The sequence below is a fragment of the Acanthaster planci genome, linkage group LG19 (assembly GCF_054643075.1).
Source record: "Acanthaster planci isolate LZ-2023a linkage group LG19, COTS_SCS, whole genome shotgun sequence".
Classification (NCBI taxonomy): Eukaryota; Metazoa; Echinodermata; class Asteroidea; order Valvatida; family Acanthasteridae; genus Acanthaster; species Acanthaster planci.
Genome location: NC_141795.1, coordinates 9,623,961 through 9,647,300, shown reverse-complemented (window position 1 = coordinate 9,647,300; position 23,340 = coordinate 9,623,961). Strand labels below are relative to the sequence as shown.

Here is a 23,340-nt window from a genome sequence, read left to right as displayed (position 1 = left end):
TTTCAGGTTTGCTATATGCAATAGCTATAGAACCTCTCCTCCATGCTCTTCGATGTAATTTAAAACCTTTTGGCTTTATGATTCCTAATTCTGATTACACTGTTGTTACCTCGGCCTATGCCGATGATGTTTCTATATTTGTTACCAGTGATAAAGCTTTTAATATTATTCAAGATATTTATCATTGTTATAGCCGTTGTTCTGCTGCTTGTTTGAATTTTACTAAATCTCAAGGCCTCTGGGTCGGTTCGTGGATAAATAGAACGGACAACCCCTTAAATTTTAAGTGGAATAATACTGGTTTAAAATTCCTTGGAGTTCACATGGGAAACTCCTTCCATTTTTTTCAACAAAACTGGCAAACCTGTCGAGAAAAATTGCAAAACGTTCTTGCTCGTTGGAAAGGATTGTGTAAACTGCTGTCCTTCAGAGGCAGAGCCCTGGTAGCCAATCAGTTAGCGGCTTCCAAACTTCTTCACGTCCTTGCAGTTTTATCCCCCCCTCCAGAAATTCTCAGTGAACTCCAAAGGAAACTGGTAGATTTTATTTGGTCTGATGGGCGACATTGGATAAAGGAAAATATTTTGTATCGTTCACCTGAAACAGGCGGGCTGGGCCTTACCTGCCTCCAGTCACGAGTTTTTACGTATCGCTTCTCCTTTGTACAAAGATTTCTAAAAAAATCACCTCATCCTGTTTTCGCTTTCATGAGCTACTTTTTGCGTCAATATTGCAAGTTCGATTTTGATGCTCAAATCTTCTTAATAAATCTTGACGCTAAATTTTTTGTTCACCTCCCAACATTCTACTGTAATGTGTTACAAGCTTGGAAGTTATCGAGAGCCCAAATTGTCATACCGCTCGATTCTCTTCATTTCATTTTGAATTTACCGTTAATTTCTACTCATGTAATTAAGTTTGCCGGTATAGATGACCATCTCCTTTGCCCTCGTCTCCGGATGTGTGGTGTTCGTACAGTTGGAGACCTACTGGACGTCTCTTCCGGAAAATGGAAAACAACGGAGGATATCCAAGCTGCAAACCCAGTGCGAAGGTCCTCAAACAGGCTTCTTCGCGCTGAACTCTCTGAAATGACGAATCTCCTCTTGCGTGTCTTCCCGCAGTTTTTCAACCGTTTTGGATACCGTCTCTCCACACGTAATCTTCAGAGCATCCCAGCCCTGAGAGAACTTCCCCTGGTTGTTCACTTCCCTCCAGACATCGATGCCACAGGCGCGTCTTCAAAGACTATTTATAAAACCCTCAACGCAGAACTCAACCAACTGAAGATTCCTCTTCAGACTTACTGGCATGAACAGAATGCAATCCCAGAGAACCGGAAAATCGAATGGAAAGCAATATATCGTCTACCTTCCTCAAAGAAAGAGGGCGATGTCCAATTTCGCCTATTGCATAACTTTCTGCCCAGTCTACCGGTCCTGCAGCACATTAACCCAGACATATCTCCACTGTGCCCTTGGTGTGGACAAAGAGGAACAATCGTTCACTTGTTCATCATGTGTCGCGCCATCCAGCCAGCATTAAATCTTCTGAACTGTCTCTTGAGTCGTCTTTTCCCGAGTGTTGTTCAAGATTTCGACCTGTACTGGTGCCTCCTTCCGTACAAGAATGGACGTTCAAAGGAGATGGTTAATCTGGCAAATTACTTCATTATCAGTCTGAAAGCAACCATATACTTTCTCTACTCGCGTTCATCTACTGCTGACCCTCTTATTGTATGGAAACTTCGAATGAAGAGTAAAATTCTGATTGATTACCACGTTTTCTCTGCAAAACACAACGTTGGCTTATTTTTGAGCAAATGGGACCACAACAACACTTTGTTCACATTTGTGGACAATAAGCTTTTCTGGCTGATATGAAGACTGATCCTTTTTTCATGGTTGTCATTGTCTATCCCTAATGAGAAGTCTCAGGGTTTTGGATGGCTATAAGTGTGGTTCCAATCTTCATGTTATAATTAGCAAATTAATTCTTTTTATTTTTTTACTGAGAATCCTTTCTTTTTTCTGTTAAGTTTATTGTATGTCAGTATTTACTTATTCCACTTGAACCTTGTTTTATTTTAAGAATCGTTGTTTTGTAGATATTTTCTGTCATGAATTAAAGGTTCATTTGGAAAAGTGAAAAAGTGTTTGTTTGTTTGTTGGGGTGTTGGGGTGTTTGTTTGTTTGTTTGTTTGTTTGTTTGTTTGTTTGTTTGTTTGTTTGTTTGTTGGGGTGTTTGTTTGTTTGTTTGTTTGTTTGTTTGTTTGAAAAGCTGATAACCGATGTAATGAAAATTCTGTCTGATTCGATTACAGTTTGTGTTCATATTCTGGGGTTTATTGTATTTCATTTTCTGGTATGCTATGTACTCTTTACGTATTTGTTCACTTTCAAAAATGTTTTTGTACACTCACAAACATTATTTGCACCTAACTTTTCTGTTGCTATTAGCCTTGATTTATTACTGTTCTTAGTCTCAATAAAACGTGTCGGTTAACTTATTACTCTTAAAATGTTTGAACATAAATTGGTTCACCTCAGCGTTATTAGTCAGCTAAGGCTTTCCGTTTTAATTAAAGGACCCATGAAATGAGGTTTACTCGGAAGCACATTTTGTGTATCTCTGCACTCTTCTTTGATGTATGAAGATTGTTTGACATCCTTTTTGAGTTGCAAGAGTTACACGATAAAAACATTTAAAATTGACCGAGCATTTGCAACATTGAGATTGCCTTCAGTGCAATCACAGGTTTCCTTGTGAATGTGCACATTGCATTAAAACTTAAAAAATCAAAAATATAGGTTAAAATTGCCAAAACATTTCCACCAGTTCGATTGAAACCCTAAGGTGCAATTTCAAGGGTTTTATTGAAATATTTCTATAATGATCCCTCTAAGCGTAAACAATGCAAATACTGTCTGCTTCTTTTTTGAACACCAAACAAATGTATACAAAAGACTGACGAAGTTTGCAAAAACGATTATAAGTTTCACTTGTGTGACTGGCCCGTCACTGTCATCCCTTGAAACCCTGAATATTCAGACAGAAAATGAATCATTCATAGAGTGGAACCGGTATGTTCCACTGTCATTATAATGATACTGAATTGCAGAAAGAATGGGCCTGCGGACACAATGAGGCGGACATAATGGGCCTGCGGACACAATGGGGCTGACATTATGGGCCTGCGGACACAATGGGGCAGACATAATGGGCCTGCAGACACAATGGGGCGGACATAATGGGCCTGAAAAAGTTTGCGGACATAATGGGCCCTGCGGACATAATGGTCCGGAACACACGTTCGTACCAAGTGAGTTGCGGTTACTACGAAAAGTGCTCCCGTGACTTTACTCGAGGCTCATTATTAATATTATGTGCTCAACACAGATGGCACTGTTTAGATCTTGTCGATGAAGTTACTTCGTCATTATGCATTTCAAATCATGCGATTGTTTTTTTTTTCAGACTTGTCAAAAGCATTTGACACTATCGACTATTGTATATATCATTAAACAATGATAAATCATGAAATACGAGGTATGGTACAAGGACGGTTTGGGTAGATAGAAAACACTTTGTTGTGTTGTAAAATAATAATTGTTTACTCCAACCAATATCTTGTGGTGTTTCTCAAGGATTTATGTCGGGGGCAATCTTTTTTTTCTTTTGTTTTCCTTCTAGTTCATTAATGATTTACTCAATTCTTCACATGTTTCAAAGTTGATTTTATTCGCAGACAGCCAGATCTATTCTATAGCAGGTATGATCTGAGAGAAGCGAAACTTGTAACTAGGGAGCTGGAAACTCTCTCTCTTGTTGGAGTACGGCTAGAACAGTTTATTGTCTGCCAACCTTTCGTTTCAACATTTCTTGTCCAGTCGTGGTGATCTGCGAAAACGTAGTCCACTTAATTTCTAATGATAGCAACAATCTGTTTTCGATCTTAGCGATTGGCAAAACACTTCCTTTCCAGTCGCTGCGATCCGCAAAAGGATATGGTTTTTCTCAACACAAAGCATGATTTCCGCGGTCGCCGGAATCCGTGAAATGAATAATGTTTATCAACAATTCTGACTTGGTTCCTGTCTTTGCGATCCTCGAAACATAGCACTGTTATCATTGAACGTCTTCTGGTCGCTGCGATCCCCGAAGGCTTAAAGTTCCAAGTCACACACCATTATTTTGTATCCGGTCATAGCCACCCGCAAAACACCATTTCAAAACCCATCGACACCAGCTTTTCGGTATCACTCGTGTCACAGAACGTCCAACTTAAATAAATTGTCCAACTGTTAATATAAGCCTAACACTGCATGCAATATCCTGCTAAATTTATCGAAATACTTGGCATAAGTGACGAGTCCCCAAACCATAAATTTCAATAGTGAAGTTATTTTACGAGCTAGGTCATTAGTAGCAATATCATGTGACAGTAGCCGGAAAAAATATGGCAGATCTTCGTCTTTAAAAAAATCTGTATATGTAGGCCTAAATAAAACAAAACCATTCAAGAGTTAGAAAAAATAGGCTGAGTTGAAGGCCAACAATTAATTGGCAATGTGTGGGGAAATGTTAATATAACGATGATAATCTTCTCTTTTGCCATCTACCAATCCTTTGTATTTCCTGCTAAGAAATGCCAGTCATAGGCGCTGAGGTACCTGCGCCGACACGAAAGGAATGGGAAGTGTAGTAAATGCCGACTAAGTCGGCACCCTCTGGACCCCAAAATTTGTGATGACTTTAATACGCGAAGGCCGACTTCGACTTTAAGTCGTCATTTTGCCGACTTACTTGAAATGATGCATACGTAAATGTACATGTAGGCCTACATAGATACATGTATGTGATTGAGTTACAACGCTCAAAATATCTACATGTAGACCGAGCATGGAAGGAAAAGACAATGAAAAGATGACATGGTCTGCATGCTCCGGCGATTGAACTTTGAAGCGCAGTGATCCATTAGCGCGGAGTGCCTGCATGTACATGTACATGTACATGTACATGGACCAGTAAACGCTGAATTCGCGCGGTGATAGCCCAACAAAACCTCACACTCCACTGGACCGCCGCAAATACGTGCACTAAATCCTTTCAAAAACCTGTACATAAAAATGGACCACACAGGGCTGTGGGGAGGGAGTGTTTCTTCCCGAATCTAAAACTGGCAACCGTCTGAAGGGCAATACATGCTTTGAGGCAGCGTTGGGCATCAAAGGAATTAAATTTCATAACTGTTTCTGTTTATACTCATTTTTTGTTTTCATTCTGTTCTACTTTCCTAAATTACACTCACTTTTTCCATTGTACTTATCAATATTGAAAATGTATGCGGGCTCATGCAGCCAAGTACAAGCAGCAGCTTTCTGCCAGCCTCCACTGTTCGTCACCCGTATTGTACTAAAAAGTCTCACACAAAAGTATCTAAATATTTGTTTATGAATATTTATTGCTGCTTTACCAGGGAGAATACAGTCAGGAGTTGAAACATTATTTTCGAACTCGGCAGCTACACTGGAACACAGCTGCATCTGCAAGTTACCACGACTCTGTTAGTGACCCTGAAAACAACTCATTTTAGTGGCTTCATGCTATTTGCGTTATATCGAGGATACTGACGATTTAATTGTGGAGGATGTTTGTAAAAACAATCAGACAAAGAAGAAGACCAATCAATTCACAGTTTTCAAATGTTATCAAAGTCTGTTAAAATGATTCGTGATTGAAAGTAATTGTTTCATGTGCTATACGTGTATGTGATTTTTAATGACTTTTTGGTTAAATAAAACTTGTCAGGGCTAAAATGTGAATAATTATTTTAGTCTCTGGGCATTTGCGTTTGTAGAGTGATAGGTTTAGACGGCTACGGCATACAACCTATACGTCTTCCTTCTATATAACAAGAAGCAGCAACAAGCAACCGCATCTTCTAGCTTGTTAGTATTGTAAACATTTTCCTTCAGGGGCCAAATGACGCAGTGTGCATGATGTCTCACCAAATGGGATTGTGATATTAAAAAAAATAAACTCAACTTTGTAGCGATGTTCGCACTATTCAGACACTATTCACTGATTCCACACATCCATCCATTCCTAATTAGCTACACATAATGTTGGTTCAGTAGGAGTATACTCAATACGCTGAATAGTATTTTCGAATCTTATTTCTTGAATTTCAGTTCATTTAAGTTCAGTTCAGTTTTATTATTCGAATATACAAATATAGATGGAAATTTGCTTTGTTCGCATTTCAATAATGACAAAACTGCACAAACATCTGTCAAATTACATTAATTAATGTATTAAAACAGTAATTAAACCGGACGAAGAATTAATAGGTTACTTTTACAACATTTTGCATAAATAAGATAAGATATAACAGCCAGGAGGGTCTGTTGTGAGACAGTCTTTACAAATAGTGCATTTGCTTCACCGATATTTTCTTCAGTTACCGCACATTTTTTAAAAGTCGTTATACTGATGTACCTTGCGATTTTAATATTACATTGGATTGAATATTGCGTTGTTATTACTGAATTAAGGTACGTCTTATGATGTTACATATTATTTTGTCTTCAAATCTTGTTTTTATTTTGTTATTTTTTGTTTAGTTGTTTTTTTTTTTCGTTTTTTTTTTTTTTGGTGGGTTTGCCCCATATTAGATCAATCCATTCTTCTGTCTGGGTGAGTGTAAAAACTAGAATTAGCTCATACACCCAGTACTAGAGTCTACAGAACGGGCCTACATTTGTACTTACATAAAAAAGTCTCTCACACACTTCAACACCCTTATTAGAATGGTATTGGCCGAGTAAAGTCCGGTTCCTCATTTTAAACCAATTACGATCAACCAAGCAAAAGCTGTGCATATAACTGGTCGAGCAGCTGGGAAAAGAGGCGTGTCTACCCTGAACAGACTTAATGCACTACCCGTGATGCATTTGTTGCCACTACATAATTCTTGTTCTGCATAATATACCAGTCGTTTTACCTGAGCTTACTACGGAGCTCCGGAAGTGTCATCTGACTTGTTGTGTGTCTGACATGTTTTGCTCGGGATGACGACATGGTAAAGGCAAGATGCCGATATCCTGAGATGATTTATCACGGGATGACGATACCATAACAAGTGGCTGATGACATCCTCAGGTAATTTATCATAGGGTAACGACATAACATCCTCAGATAATGACGATATTATTAGCTCAGGATGTCATTTTCCAGAGATATCCACCAAATGTAATGTCTTTCCTTCACAACTTGCAACAGGCAGTGAGACATCATGACGTTTTATCAATCTAATTGATATTTGTGGCAACAGGACGACAATGCTTTGAAAAACACTACCATCTCAGGCCACCTGTTTCCGAGGTGGTTTGTCAAGGTACCCATTGACAAATAATGTCATCATATCACTTTTAAGATGCCGTCATCCCTTTAACTTCAGGGTGTCGTCATCCTAGTTTTATAATATCGCCATCCCATAATACATTATATCGGGATGTTGTCATCTCCATTCCAGGATGTCTTCATCCTGCGATAAAACATCTCATGATGTCGCCATGTTGCCCGTAATATTAAAAAAAGGTAAAAACATGTCTGGATCTTGACAAGGTGGATGGCACTTCCAGAGCTCCGTAGTACACCTCCAGTTTTATAAGTATACTTTCCAATCTGAAGGATATCGATTACACATGGAATTTCTGGTTTGGAGAAATGACCTTGAAGAGCAATCATTGGTTGTTTTGGGAGTTGACTTCATGTGAAGCACAGATCACTTGCAGAATAACAGATAAAAAGGTGCCTGTATCGCGTTAGGCGGCAGGTGAGATCTGTCCGTCAAACAGTATACTACAAAAATTTTTCCAACAAAACCATTTCGATTTGGTTTAGATGCTTTAAATTCACAGAATCATTGCGCGTCGTGAAAAACCTCTGAAAGTGTAACAAAATGGAAAAGAATGTTGGCCGACTGATTATCATTTACGCCGCCACAATAATATTTGTGACAGGTCAGTTTTAGGGAAAAAATGAATATGCCAACCGAAACATTTTTTCATGTAGGCCTAAAGATATGCGCCTATTTGTTTTACAAATGCTGATTTGAAGAAGTAAACGGAGGAACTTTTTGTTGCTCACCTTGCCAGGTGTTCTCCTGATGGGGGTGGAAGGACAGGAAAAAGTTCGCCATGAGACAATTCTGTTGGATAGCATCGAGATCAAGATTCCCGTACTAGGTAAGAATATTGCTTCTTATTTATTGTCAGTATTGGAAATTGGAGGGATAGTACAAGTTAATGATGATTACTCACGCATGCATGTAAAAGCATTCCTTATCATTATAAATGGGACGTTGGACCTCAACGTATAGTTTTGTTGATACAGTCATTTGAAGTTTCACTTGTGCCAGACCGCATGCATTGAGCACCGCAGTGGAAAAAGTATTCATTGTTGGCTGACCCGTCTCGGAAAAATGCGCTCCGCGTAAGAACGGTATCTCTGACTTTCACAAAATCTGTGTCAAAATGACTGCAAAAAACATCTGAAGGCTAAACCGCTGAAAAGGTTCACTGCAGCGAGTTTGGAGAAAAATGTTGAGGGGTCGGATTCCGCCCACAGCTCTTTTAGATTACAAATGCAACCGATGAGAGTGACTCATTTTCTTTAAGCAAAAGTCGCTTGTAATTTGAAACCCCTCGATGCAATTAAGACGTTACACTTGTTTGGACATCAACGGGTTAGGCTTTATCTTCGTGCCATGCTTAAAGTTGATACATTAACTGTGAGGGTGAAAAGTTGAGTGGGAAAAAGAAATCAAAATGTGAAAGATGGACCACTTTTACACCAATAGATGGCAGATGGTGTCTCATCACACAAATGGCTCTTGACTCTTGCAGTTTTGATTCCTTATGGTTTAATTTTGGCTTTAGAACAATTTGTTGTTACAAGTTGACTTGCTGGACAAGGGAGCTGGGGAGGGGCGCTTTGAACACCATCCCTCAGGCATGACGGATTTGATCAAGCATTGTTAAATTAAGCCCAGCGATAAACTGATGCGATTTCTGATTGGGTTCGTTTCTGTAAAGAATATATCGTCCCAACATGTGAAAGTGTTCACAATTGTTCACAATCCATGGATCACAAAAGATGATAAATGAGAACAAGAGAGTTTTTCAACCAGGTTTCAAAGATGAGCGTAACATGGTACAGAAAAACCGCACTGTAAAATAAAAAAGAATGAGGAAAGGGTGACAACATTTTCGGCACAAATGACTTTAAGAAAGCTATGGGCAATGATTGTAAGTTAAGTTTTAAACAAAAAAGTAAATGTCTACATATTTAAATGTACACGAATTCTCCTAATACTTTCTTTAGTTAATTTGAAGACATCAATTTCCTGCTGACGAGATCACGATTCAAGTTAGTGAGGTTCGAAAGCCTTTTACCGTTGGAGTTTTATTCACGTAATGCCATTGGTTGGACGGGTGTGAGCAGTAATACCCTGAAATCATACACCTTCCAGTTAGCAATCTTTTTTAGTAACAATTCCAAATCTCGATCAGCAGAGGGAAAGTTCTAGCTCTGTCGAAATCATCAACTATACTGCCATTGCCTGAACGTAGAAATTCTGAGGAGATGAAAGATTTGGAAAGCCTGAAAGAGTAATTAGGACCAGGCTTATGCCGCTCGTGACGAAGTCTGTGGGCCAAAATATGCATTCCGGCCTAAGGAATTGTTGAAAATGCCGAGATTTGAATGGTGATTATGACTGTCCACAAAACGCTGGTGCTTATCAGTGTTAGGAATACCTTTGTAGAATTTTCATGCACATTTAATACAATCCTGCCGTACCTCATATGGAGGTTAATTCAACCATTTTGTTCTTTAAAACTCTTTTTTAAGTTAAACGACTGTCAAAGTATAATTGAATGAGCTCACGATGTGCTACCCACTGTGCATAAAACGTACCACCGTTCTTCTTTCACGCATGTTGCACGTGTACGTGGCGGTGTCGGATTGTCTGTATGAATGGATAGCAATAGTTGAAACATAAGCAGCACGGCTGCGTGAATTGCGTACCCTCGTGAACTAATGCGACTTTTAAGTCATCAGACCAGTGGGGCCAATTTCACAGAGCTGCTTAAGCACAGAATTTACTTTAGCGCGAAAAAACCTTGCTTAATAAAAAAAGGTTACCAGCTCAAAACGTGATTGTTATGCTAACCAAAAGACAGGTGAATACAATTCCAAACCAATATACATCATATGGAGTTTTGGCTGGTAACCTGATGTGTCAAGCAAGGTTCTTTCACGCTTAAGCAAATTTTGTGCTTAAGCTGCTCTATGAAACTGGCCCATGTGCGCTGGTCTTAAGCTATCATGCAAGATTAAAATTATTTGTCTATCTTAATAGATTGCGATTATTTTTGTTTTGAATAGCAAATACTGAACCAGGACCACCATATGTGGTTGACGACAGCGTCTACGAGACGTCAAAACACACCACACCTCACAGATTCACTTGCTTTTATTGTAAAGTGTTTGTCTCCTTCATCTTGAAAGCAGAGAGCAATGATGAATTCTTGGTAAGTGGAATCAGATTTCAGCAATTTTGGAAACAAACAGTGGAACACTGGCCAGTCATTTGTGCGGTCAATATGTGAATACCCAATAATCTTTCAGGGAAATGGCGTAAAGTTACATTTCACATGGCAGTTTTTCCCATAAATACGTGCTTGAATACCACGGGCTGAATTATTCCCATGGCCATAGGAACAATTCAGTCGGTGGTATTGACCTTGTGCAGATAGAAATACTTTGGATTTAAACCACCATTTAAATGCCGCTCAAAAGCCGTACAAACCTTAAATAAGGAAACATTTGTGCGTACTTGTTCTTTGCAACGTTTCATATCATTAACACTTGAAAACGAACCGAAAATTACCAGAATACAAAAGAAAATCTTTTTTAAAGAAAGGGATAAAAGAAATCTGTCGACCCTTTCCAAACGCGCATTAGGTCGACAGATTTCGCGCATCGTGATTGGTCAACACGTTGCAGACTCTTGGAGGCGCACTATTGTGAATTGCCCGTATTGATAAATATGATCTGGATGAACGCTTTGCCCACCTATGAAGTTCATGTTGATTGGACGTATTAAGTGGTGAGTAGGCCTAAGTGAACTGATAGTGTTCTTCTAGATAACGTCATTAAATCGTCACAAAAATTTCCAAATATCCCGCACAAATTTTTCACCTATATAAGATCTTGCAAAAAAATTAGAAGCACACTTTTTCGTTTGAAAGATATATTAAAAAGAATGCTAAAATCAAAACATTCTAACAAAATTGTAAGAAAACTCAAGAAACAACTATCATCACGTCACCTCGATTTCCATTTATACAACATTATGGTTTACCCACACACAAAGTGTAATTACATTGAGAAATACAATTCATGAGTGGCTCAAAATTCAAACATAAATAATGACGTCACATGACACATCATGACGTCTTCATTTTTGACAATGACTCTTTTTGGTAAAATGATTTCAGATCCGATAAAGGACAAGTTTTATGCGATTTCTGTATATTTCTCCCGCTTTCAACAGAGAATAGGCCTACAATCATAAGCTATTTGATATATGCAATGCATATTTCCCGTAATTTTGTACATGTTTTATTGCAATACAGTCTACCACTATTGATGAAAAGCAAATAACTTATTAAGGTGCCCCGTTGCTTCTGCATCTAAACCTTAGAAACGTATTCCTGTCAACAGAATACAAATAATGTTTATGAGTGCGGAGGTAAGCATAATTGCATGAGGTGACAGATGAAACGGTCTAATTCACGAGAAGAATCCGATACCTGTTTATCTCTTTTATTTCGACACACTGAAACTTGTAGACTTGGCAAACAAGCACGCACTTGGGTTACTATTTTTGTCTAGAAGTTTCACATGTACACAAACATGATAGCCAGCGATTCAGCTTGAGATTCAGGTCTGAGTACTCCAACGCTGACTGCGTTATCTCCTTGGCGTAATGAATAGTCTGTTGCCACTGCGCGTGAACATGAGTGCACTCCACGCAAGTTTCGTTCTACTCAACCTTGTACTCCTTCATTTCGGAAAAAATTTCACAATTATTTTGACCAGCTAATAGTAAGACTTTAAGTTTATGCATCTTAGAGATTAATTTATGATATTGTTCATTTTCTACATTATTACATTTAGGCCGCAACGATGTATATTTATGCAGGTTTCATGCATGTCTGTTGTGCCTTTCTCCACGTTACGTCATCAACCCAACACAACCACAGAATTTGACCTTGTGTGTTTACGAAATCGGCCCAGTTGGTTGTGGGCAGAAATTGCCCCTTATTTCTCTCGTCTTGATTTTCGGAAGATAAATTCGTTATAAATTATTCAAAATTTAATAATAATTGCACAGTGATGTAATCGTGACGTCGTTCAACTTAGGTATTTTACTTATATGTTATGTATTTTCACTTTGATTAGGATTCAATGTCCAAAGTGTTCAATTAATTCTTTCTGTTTAGGATGAGCTGGTCAATGACCTCTCGCAGCTGTGTGATTCCATGCCTTCTAAGCTGCGTGATGAGTGCACTCCGTTCATCCAAGACATTCCGGCAATGGTGAATCGATTGGTCGACGTGTACCAGGTAATTTAAAGCTTAGGATCCATATAGTCATCACTTAGAAGCGTTTAAACTACATCATGTTGTCAGGAGACTGGAAAGCCTAATCACAAAAGGATTGGCATTTTACAAGAAAATTTGGATGGCTGATGGAGGCAAATAGGCAATAGCAGAATAGGATCTAAATGCTAAATCGAAACTGTGTGAATAGATCACGGTTGCGAAATCAGCATGGTGCTGGTTAAAAATTACACCGAATGAAAGTCTGCTGTAAAACTATCCCAAAATCTACCTACTTATTATGTTTCATAGCTTTATATTGTTTAAAAACTTCAATACAATAAATGTTATATCCTGCACATGTTACCTCCATTTTTGTCATGAGATGTGTTTTCATCTCAGGATGATGTTTAAATGAGTAAGTTTGAATATTTTAAGTGTCATTAATCAAATTCTGTATTTACTCTGTATATAACTTCTAATTTTCAAGACGTTTTCGAAGTAGCACAAACTCACCTTGTGTCCTCCGTTTCTACAATACTGCCATAGTAGGGGTCTTTAATGAAATGGTTTGAATATATGATATGATTGATCATCCCCCTCTCTGTAGGACCTTCTACAAGATTGTGCACTTTTCTGTTGAACGCGGAGTTCTCCGAGCAAGATATAACCTCAATGAGCAGCTTGCAGTTGATTGAGAAGCTGACGAATGTCCATTGTAATCAAATATATGAACGCTAATTTGTAATTAAGTTCAAATATCAGGACTTCTGATTTTACTTTGATTGCTACTTTTGTCTCTGCTGTTATACATATAAGTGGTTCGTTGTATGGTTTCAGGCCCGTAGGCTTGCAGTTGATTGAGAAGCTGACGAATGTCAATTGTAATCAAATATATGAACGCTAAATTGTAATTAAGTTCAAATATCAGGACTTCTGATTTTACATTAATTGCTACTTTTGTCTCTGCTGTTATACATATAAGTGGTTCGTTGTATGGTTTCAGGCCCGTAGGCTTGCAGTTGATTGAGAAGCTGACGAATGTCAATTGTAATCAAATATATGAACGCTAATTGGTAATTAAGTTCAAATATCAGGACTTCTGATTTTACATTGGTTGCTACTTTTGTCTCTGCTGTTATACATATAAGTGGTTCGTTGTATGGTTTCAGGCCCGTAGGCTTGCAGTTGATTGAGAAGCTGACGAATGTCAATTGTAATCAAATATATGAACGCTAATTGGTAATTAAGTTCAAATATCAGGACTTCTGATTTTACATTAATTGCTACTTTTGTCTCTGCTGTTATACATATAAGTGGTTCGTTGTATGGTTTCAGGCCCGTAGGCTTGCAGTTGATTGAGAAGCTGACGAATGTCAATTGTAATCAAATATATGAACGCTAATTGGTAATTAAGTTCAAATATCAGGACTTCTGATTTTACATTGGTTGCTACTTTTGTCTCTGCTGTTATACATATAAGTGGTTCGTTGTATGGTTTCAGGCCCGTAGGCCGGGGGGGGATTTCAAGGGGTTCGACGAACCCCCCCCCCACTCGCTTATGAGTCCTGTTTGTTGGTTATTTGTTTTGTGTACTGAATATTTTAAATAGAGCGTAGTATTCGCCATACAAGCCACGGCTTATACGTTAATTCTCAAGCTCAGGGCGACCACGATTGTGCACATTAATGAGTCAATCTCAAGTCATATGTACCGTCAGGAAGTTCTGGAATATCCACATCTCAGGTGTTTCAAAGGGTTTGAAATCAATGTATTTTTGTAAGTTTATTCAATATTGAAAACTACAATGTACAAGACTTACATGCAACCTTGGTTCGCGACAGACATGCAACTTTTCAACGTCGTTTTCCAAACCACATTGTGATAGGCCTTTGTACAAAAATATTTGTTCACAGTGCCAATAGTTCCACTCTTTGGTCTGGCATGGGGCCTGGGTTTGTTAAACACGTTTTTCCTCGAAATAAAGTAAGTGAAAAATAGGTCAAAATGGGACCAGGAGCAGACAACCACAAGAGTTATCTTCCCCCTCCTTCTCTCTCTCTTCCCTTCCGCTCGTACTTTCTCTCAATCTCAGTAAACTCTTTCTTTTCTCAATATGCAAATACTGTTCCCTGATTGAAACCATCATGCCCCATCACTTGTTGCACAAACATAGTTATGAAATATTCAGATATCAGAGATAAAGCAATAAATAGGACAGAACATTGTCGTTCAGTCAAAATGAGTTGCAATGAAATAAACAACAGAATTCAGAAATTTTCAAAGCTCAACGGTCTATCAATTTGTACGCAATGTACCCATTTTACATTATTTACTTGGGATACTTTATTTCAAGTATTTCGCATAACTGGATTAAATAAATCAGCAGAATGTTATTCATGCCACAACGAGACTCGTTTTTTGTTTTGTCTGAAGCTATCCATGTATTGACCTTGTGAGCATTTCTTGAAACCACCGTCACCTGAAAGGAACCCATGAATCACTTGCAAATTGCAAGGTGCAAATGGAAAATTTAAATTGTCATTTATACGCCCAAAAGATCAAAGGCTTAGTCTGATTTTAAAACATGTACAAATTTCACTCAGGATAACAGTAATCAAATCCGAATGAAAAAAGCTACGTGATTACTCATTACAACAACGGCCACCTGAGAATATCACATTCATCAATGACGAACCTGAATTTCCAGCGCTTAATTGGAAATAGTCAGCTATTATTCCGTAATGAAGCTTCAGTTATTTCATTTCATTTTTGTGTTTTGGCATTGTCTGGACTCCTATTGAGCAATTTTTGTAATGATCGAATGCCGTTTAATGAGCCAATCTTCAACGTGATAATTTTCATAACGTCGGTCACGGGATCAGGACTGATTTTTGGTGCCAAATTTAAATACATGATTTCACAGTCTTGAAAAAATCTCTTAACGACAATGTGCGGAACCATTATTCAGACTACGATGAAAGAACTCCCACTGCTGAGCATTGTTTCAAAGACAATGGACGAGGACTGTCGATTTGTGGAAAGAATGGACGAGGCGAAGCAGTCAACACCGTCAGTGCTGGATATATACTTCCTATGTCTTCCTCTTGCCGCGGCGTACCACTGGTTCTTTTCAGAACCGCAAATACTCACGAAAGAGATACGTCCATGGTGCTACCTCAAACCTACTTTCTATTATACCACTTCACCACGCAAACCTTCAAGACTTATCTTCACTCAAAAAGAGGCATCTGTTCTTGACATTAGCACAATCACAATGGAAAAATCATATGTGAAAAAAAATGTTCAGCTCCAGTTTCCGGTTTTAAATGAAATTCTCATGAGGTAGCAGTATATCACATTCTTTGCACATAGTTTTCTGCTTTAGCTTAGAGGAAACAAGCTGCATTTAACATATTGGGGAAGAAATTCAGCTCAGAAAAAACTCCTCTCACACTAATTACCTTTGTTCTTTGTAAGTGACGATCAACGATGCATGAGTTGTTACATGTATGGTTGTCATAACGCGATGCATGTCCATAACCACTGCATGCCTATGCACCGCCACTGTACTGCCTCGTCGAAACTGACATAGAATGGCCCAGTTTGTTGCTCGAAAGCTTTTTCAGTTTGTATACTTACGCAGGACGCAAGACCACTTCGTTTGTCCGAGTCCGAATCAATTGGCTGCCGCCGGAAATTACTCTGAATATTTGGCAGCATCCGCGGCTAGTTCCCATAGAATCATGCATGAAATCAAGCCGCAGCCAACTGATTTGGACACAGCCTTCGTGTAAAGATACACGAATGACGTCATCTGATCAGGGTGCCAGACTGAAAAAGTGTGGAGGCCGGGGGGTCCTTTACCGTACATATTACTCAATCCCACCAATCAAAAACATGTTAAAATTACACGGTAACAGAATTCCTGTTCAAATAAGTTTGGCGGCTTTTGGAAATCGTTTTATGCAAAATAAAAAAATTCTTTATTTCGCCGACGCACAGGTCTACGGCGACGCACGTGGTGACCAGAAACCGGAGACTTTTTTTGGCCTAACATGATATACGACATTTTCTGTGAAGAAAGACAAACATACAAAATAAGGCCGGAGTTTGCCGTTCCTGGCAGCCCTTAAATTTGCCTACTGGGTCTGTTCCGAGGCCCAGTAGAATATGTGTCACTGCGCCAAACAAACAACAATGAGCCTGAGTGGTTTTTCGCACAATATTTATTGCGGCATGGAAATTGCTACCTTCCATAATTTTCCTCTCATGCCAACCACAATATCGTACCTACGACGCTGGTGCAACCGTGACAACCATCCACTATAAACAGAGTTTGGCTCAACGTGTGTCTACCGAGGTGAGAAATGTTTATTCATTCATCATGAATCTGTCGTTGACCTCGGTTGTTTTAAAAACACAAATTAAAGTTTGATTCGAAGTGTACAGTGCCTTGAAGATACTGCCTCTCAAACTGTAACTTTCTAAAGACAGGAAATGCTTGAAATGAATCTAAAACTGATAAATGATGACTACTTCCATTAGATATACTTGTGAATTTTGTGTTTCCGCTGGTATCATAAATCTTATATTCATTTGAATCAAAAAGACCTGATATTCCGAATGCATTTCAATGTTACAGATCAGTCTAGCTCACGCAGATTCCTCTGGGTTTTAGGCCATATTTGGCATTCTTCCCAGGACAATAGCAAAATTAGTTTTTCTCTCTAAAGGCCAGTTCATACTGCAGGCAAACACGAAAGTGGAGCGGATGTGTTCAGAACTTGTCAGAATTCACTGTGAGAATATATTTGATCTGTAGGCACCGTATTCGCGTTTGTATTCCGATTTTGCGCCAGGTATGAACCAGCCCTTGAGACAGGAAATTATTCTCTCAGCGTTGAAGTTGGATTTACATTTGCTGACTAAACACCTTAAAGGACAAATCACCGTATTTAACATCTTTCACTTCAATAGGCCCAATCTTTTTGAGGACTAAGCTCCGAATTTCCTGTAAAATGCTGTCCTCGCAAGATAAGATAAATAAAAACTCCGGCCAGGGAGTGAAATACGACTAGCGTCCTAATTTTTGCCCGGTTGTGGTTTCCAATGTCCCTCCACCAGAAATGTTTGCAAACATCCCCTGTGCACTGTTATGGTACCCATCTGTGAATACAACCTCGATTGACCACGCCATGTCTAAGCACCAAGGGAATTTAAGGGAATACCAAGTCCCACACCCCTTGTGGCCCTCCACGTTCACCAATCCCCAACTGAGCGAAGCTAGAACGCCCAGATGAACTCAGTGAGTACATCCAACCCCTGTTCGCCCAGTGAACTGTACTAAATCCACATTATCCTCAATAACCATTCAGGTCCACTACATCGTGGAACCATACAAAACCCCGAACAGAACGATCGACTATTTTTCATCACTTTCAAGTTCATTCATATTTCTGTTTTGAGTTTGTCCTTTTTCAACTTGGATGGTTTCTCGTCATTGCTGTTTGGATGTTGAGAACTCTTATTCAAGCCCACCCCTATTCTTTCATTTCCAGGAAGTTTAACTGGTTTTCGATATAGTATATTTCTTTGTGCATGTTATCATAAGGTGTTATGGAATCAAATTCCATTGATCATTAAAGTAATTGAGGTAAAACTCTTGCTCTTACAACAGGCGAAAAATAAAACTAAGCTACGTTACGGGCAGCGCCACGTTAGGATACATGATATAAGAGTTGCTGACTTTAATCATGTGATTTGGACTCGAATCAGACTTGAGTCGCTATTTTTGTGACTTGGGACTTGATTTGTAAATACCAGCTTTGACTTGTGACCTGACTTGGACTTGCAAAAAATGACTTGTTACCAACCCAAGGCAGACGCTCCGTATAAGTTGACGCCTGTCCTTTTGCTTATTACGACAGGACAAAATAATGTACAGATTGACTTGTACGTGGACAAAGAGACTCGTGAATTGACATGTGTTTAGACCAAATGACATGTGATTTGAATGTACTTGCCCTGTGACCAAATGACATGTGATTTGACATGTGACTGAACCTAATGACTTGTGACTTGACTTGGACTTGCAAAAAATGACTTGCTGCCACCTCTGCATAATATACATCAAGACAATTGACATCTTAAATACTGACCAATCAGAACAAGGCCACCGACTGAATAAAAATATCCACTGCCTTCGCACAAAGGGCATAATACCATACTTTTCAAAAATCTAGTAGTGACAAGCTTGTACATCTCTTCCACTGACAGTTCGCTGCAAGTTCCAAAGTTAGGTGTTCCCGTTACTTTCCATTCTCCAACCAGTCATTTGGGTAATTTTGAGGCCCACTTCTTTATTCCTGAACATAAGGGATTTAAAAGTATTCCGATAATTAACCTATGGTTTCTAATTTCATATTTAACTTTGTAATAACTGGCTGAGATCATAACTGTACATTTCATCATGAGTCTCAACACTACTTTCCAAAGTGGAGCCTCACATGACAGGTGTGTTTAAAGATGATATTAAAATTTTGAGGTGGTGGAAGTTCGAGCGTGCCACTCCACAACCTATTCCCCCCCCCCCCGCCAAAAAAAATCTTAATTGTAAGTGCTAAGTCTTCTTGTGTTCACATATTATGAGATTTACTCTCGGACAAACCAACTCTGTGTATAGTTGGAGACGCTGATGTTCAGTGGTGTACCTGGTGAGGGTTGCGAATACAATTTATGATTATTGTTTGAGGCCTGATATGCAGCCCTATTGCTGCCTGACTTTAAAATGCTGTAAGTTGACTCTAACAATCTTGTCCCGATGCACAAACAACTCTTAATGTAATGGCACGATATAACCCGCGAGGCACTACCTCAAATCGTAATTTTGGTTTTGTTCGGAAATTGTGTCACGGATTATATACCCATATGCGCTAAAGGAAAGTGCCGTTAAGCCAACAAGGCATTCCCTTAGTAAGAATATTTATTCCTTATTGATTCTCACAGGATCATCTAACACCCTCAGATTCAGTGATCGTCACACTGCAAGCTCAGGGAGGTTCGAGGTAACTTGACCAATGAATGAATCTCCCTAGCCATACAGTCTTAGGGATATTGGGCAAAGGTCATTTGCTGAGTGACCCTAGTCTGCAACGATTTTTCCCCCTGGAATTTCGTTCTTCATGTAAAATAAATGGTCTCAACACATCGGTCAAAACAAAACTTATTTATGGTGCTTCAGGGAATTCGCTGGCAAAACACTTGACCCCCTGTTTTATCGGTTGAGGCATAATATTTTATGATTAAATTCTATCTTAAGAGAGGGCAGCTGATATCAGTTTTCCTTAGAATTTATAGATTATTTTAACTAGATGACAACGAACAGGGGCCACGATTAATACTCCAAAAATATACTTTTAACTGACATAACATTGCTTATAGGACCCTTGGCTCTGGTGATATTGTCATTGTCATTGCATTGTGAGCTATGGCAGAAGTTATGTCAATTGCTTTATTCAGGCTTATTTCAGTTCCCCATCCGAGTGAGCCTTGGGTGGGAACAATCTTTGGTATTGTTTCTGTGCTTATATTACAGTTCTACGCTGGAACTGCAATCCAAGACAAATACATGTACATGTAGATGTATGCTTTGTGCTCAAGTCATTTACAGTTCAGTGTCACCAGCTTCGGGTGGCCATGCTCAGTAGAGGGCTGTTAATAAGGTCACAAGAGCTAGGACAAAAAGCTATCCCAATTGGTCCACCAGCCTCTGGATCTCGTTCTTGAGACTGTTCATGTGGGAATAGTCAGAGGCAAAAAATTTACAGCTTCAAATAATTTATTACCATTCGGCAATGGGCAGCAAGAGATATTTTTTTCAGAAATCTGGCGATTCAACAACCAAGGTCACTCTCCTTGTGGTCTGCACTGAGTGCATTAAGAGCTTCCACTGACAAACTGTTTCGATCTTATATTTACTGATTCGAGCACTACTCAGTTTTACTTGAGTAGCAGAGTGGATAAATCGCACACAGAAAATTCCGAACTTGCAAACGCGTGAATAAATACTTTGCTGTTCTGTGTTGAATTAGTTTTTATTAGGTGGACCTCTGTTTGGCTCAAATCGCCGATCCTAGAGAGTTATGACAGGGAGGCTGAATTTGACTATCTTCGGTGGCCATACTAGCTAAGACATGCAGGAATTTCTGCCTTCACAGCAAACTTGATTACAACATTATCAGAAAGTTTTTAAAATGACATCCACAAAACAGACGTTGATATTGTTACATATAATAAAAAAAGTTGGTGACTGAGTTTAAAACCCATCTTGAAAAGTAGTTAAAACGTATAACTATAAATATTTTTTAAATGCTATTGAAATGTAGTTTTAGAACTGTTTCGTTAATGTTACTAAAAAGCCATTTCATTTTGCGGGAAATATTTTGATAACATCGAAGAGATGGTATGTAACTTTTAATGAATACCTTAAGATTATTTTTGTGATGTGGTAATTTTCGACCCGGTTGTTTTATCTTTACACTTTTATTAAAACATTATAAATTTTCATGCATAATTTCTGCATTAAAAGGCTGTAATTAAAACATTTTATATCGAAAGGAAAGTGTTTTTAAAACACCATATTACTATTGCGCTGCAAATGTTTAATAATTAATCCTTGCGAAATGTTTTACAGACGTAATATCTTAAATGTGATTTAATGTGTCATAAAGGATTTATAGATTTCAAAATAATGTTAATACTTTTAATGAAATCTTAGGGCAACATTGCAAACTGATGTGATGGTTTTATTTTGTCCCATATGTCACAGTGTTTCACTGTTATTAAACGAAGATTAAATGGCACGTTTAATCTAGTTTATGGACGCGGTCCCCTAAGATTTATCTGATTATCCCTTACACAGCTGTAACATGTTGGAACAAATTAAACAAGGCACAAGACCGTCACTTATCATGCACGTGGCACGCTGTGTTTGGAACACGTTCATTGGCTGTCAGAAACATGCCTCGAGCGTCAGTGTACCTAATTGGCCCAAAGTTTGATCATTACAACATAAGTGTAATTTCATCAAGCGACGCTTTGCCTGTCGCATGTCAGAATGCTAGCCACCGTGTTCACAACTGCAGTCTTTTGAAAACATGCAATAGACATCGAATTTTTCAACAACAACCGCTGGTTCAAGCTTTTGTGTGACGTAGTGCTCGTCGTTGATTCTACATTTAGCCAGACTTGCCAAGTGAGCTGTAGACTAAAAGCCTAGGCCTAGGTTTTGGTAAAGTCAAGGCCTATAGACAATGCTCGTTTGTCAGCGTCAGCGTACAAACTCTTGTTTGTAAACTTGTACAGAACTGGTGAAATTCATGTTTCCGCAAGGAGTTAGCTTTAATATTACAGGTCTATAAAGTTGCCATATTATACTGTCCGAAGCAAAAGTTCAACGTTTCCCAATTTCTTAGGGGCCCACTCTGCTACGCAGTTCCGTTTTTCTGTTATTTTCGTTGGCGGAACGACGCGGAACATTTTTCACTATTACTGCACCCTTTCTTGTTTTGTCACCGGATGTTTTGCGGGTGATCGCGATTGAACAAGGGTCCACTTTTGTAATGAGTTAAGCTGTCGGGAATGGGGAGCCCTTTCTGGAAACTGGCTCCAGCTTGATCGCTAACGTCCGCATACATTCTATACGCCTCCGTGGCTTATACTCCAGTGGAGTTTTACGCAAACATTTGACTGATTTGGGACAGTGGGTTTTTCTCTCTCTCTCTCTCTGTTTGGGGATTTTCAGGCGGTCCTGGATGATTGTGTGGCAATTATCCTATCAATTGTTTTTGTTTTGTACTTGATGTCCTTTAAGCCCTTCGTTATCTATATTTTACTCGTGTATTTGAGCTTCTGCTGTTCGTTTTTTTTTTTGTCTTTACTTGATTTTGTTTTGTGCCCGTTTGATCCGATGATTAGGATACAGAAGTCATGGTCTCTTCAGACTGTGGCCCAGGGGTCCTTTGGCAATTTTCTTGGCATGAAAAATTAAAATAGAGAGCAGATACGGGATGTAGAGCTACATGCATCTACACAATTTTTTTTAAAAAGTACGGCATTCATATTCATGCAGGCAGTAACAGGGGAAAATATCATGGGAAATCGACGTTATTTGGAGAAAGTTACTGCTTTAGAGTTCTGTTATTTTCTAGCATACCTCGAGCTGGAATGGGCAAAAAACGTAGGCCTTCCAACGGACAACCACCAGTTCTGCCATGGAAAAAGAAGGGCAGCCAATCGAAACTGACTGCGAAGGTGGTCAAGGACTTGCAAGCCCCCTACCGTGGCTCAACTGGACTAAAACTCCCTGGAGGAAACTATACGGCCCTATAGTCGCTTCTGTTACAGCGTGCATTCATAATGATGTGAAAGAAAGCTTTAAAACTAGTAGGGAGAAAGGTTTCAACTGGTACTGCTGTCGTAAAATGGACAGGAATGAACTGGGTACGACCCCTTCTGCAGCTTGGTCCGGGACAGGGCAGGATGTGGAGAATTGTGCACCTTCAGCAATCTGTACACCGGCAACGTCGACTTTTGCAGGGCTCGGGCAGGGGCTGGGTCCTACAGGGTCGATTGGTGTCAGGGAGTAATGGGGATAATTCTA

The 23,340-nt window shown here is 39.1% G+C and overlaps 1 protein-coding gene across 1 annotated transcript; it reads left to right on the top strand.

Moving 5' to 3' along the window:
- Positions 1–7,814: 7,814 nt before the first annotated feature.
- On the top strand, positions 7,815–15,073 carry LOC147796009 (uncharacterized). The gene is made up of 5 exons (XM_087149102.1): positions 7,815–8,027; positions 8,163–8,252; positions 10,456–10,601; positions 12,579–12,701; positions 13,288–15,073. Exons 1-5 carry the CDS (start codon positions 7,967–7,969, stop codon positions 13,318–13,320), a joined length of 453 nt encoding a protein of 150 aa, XP_087005228.1. The 5' UTR covers positions 7,815–7,966; the 3' UTR covers positions 13,321–15,073.
- The last annotated feature ends 8,267 nt before the right edge of the window (positions 15,074–23,340 follow it).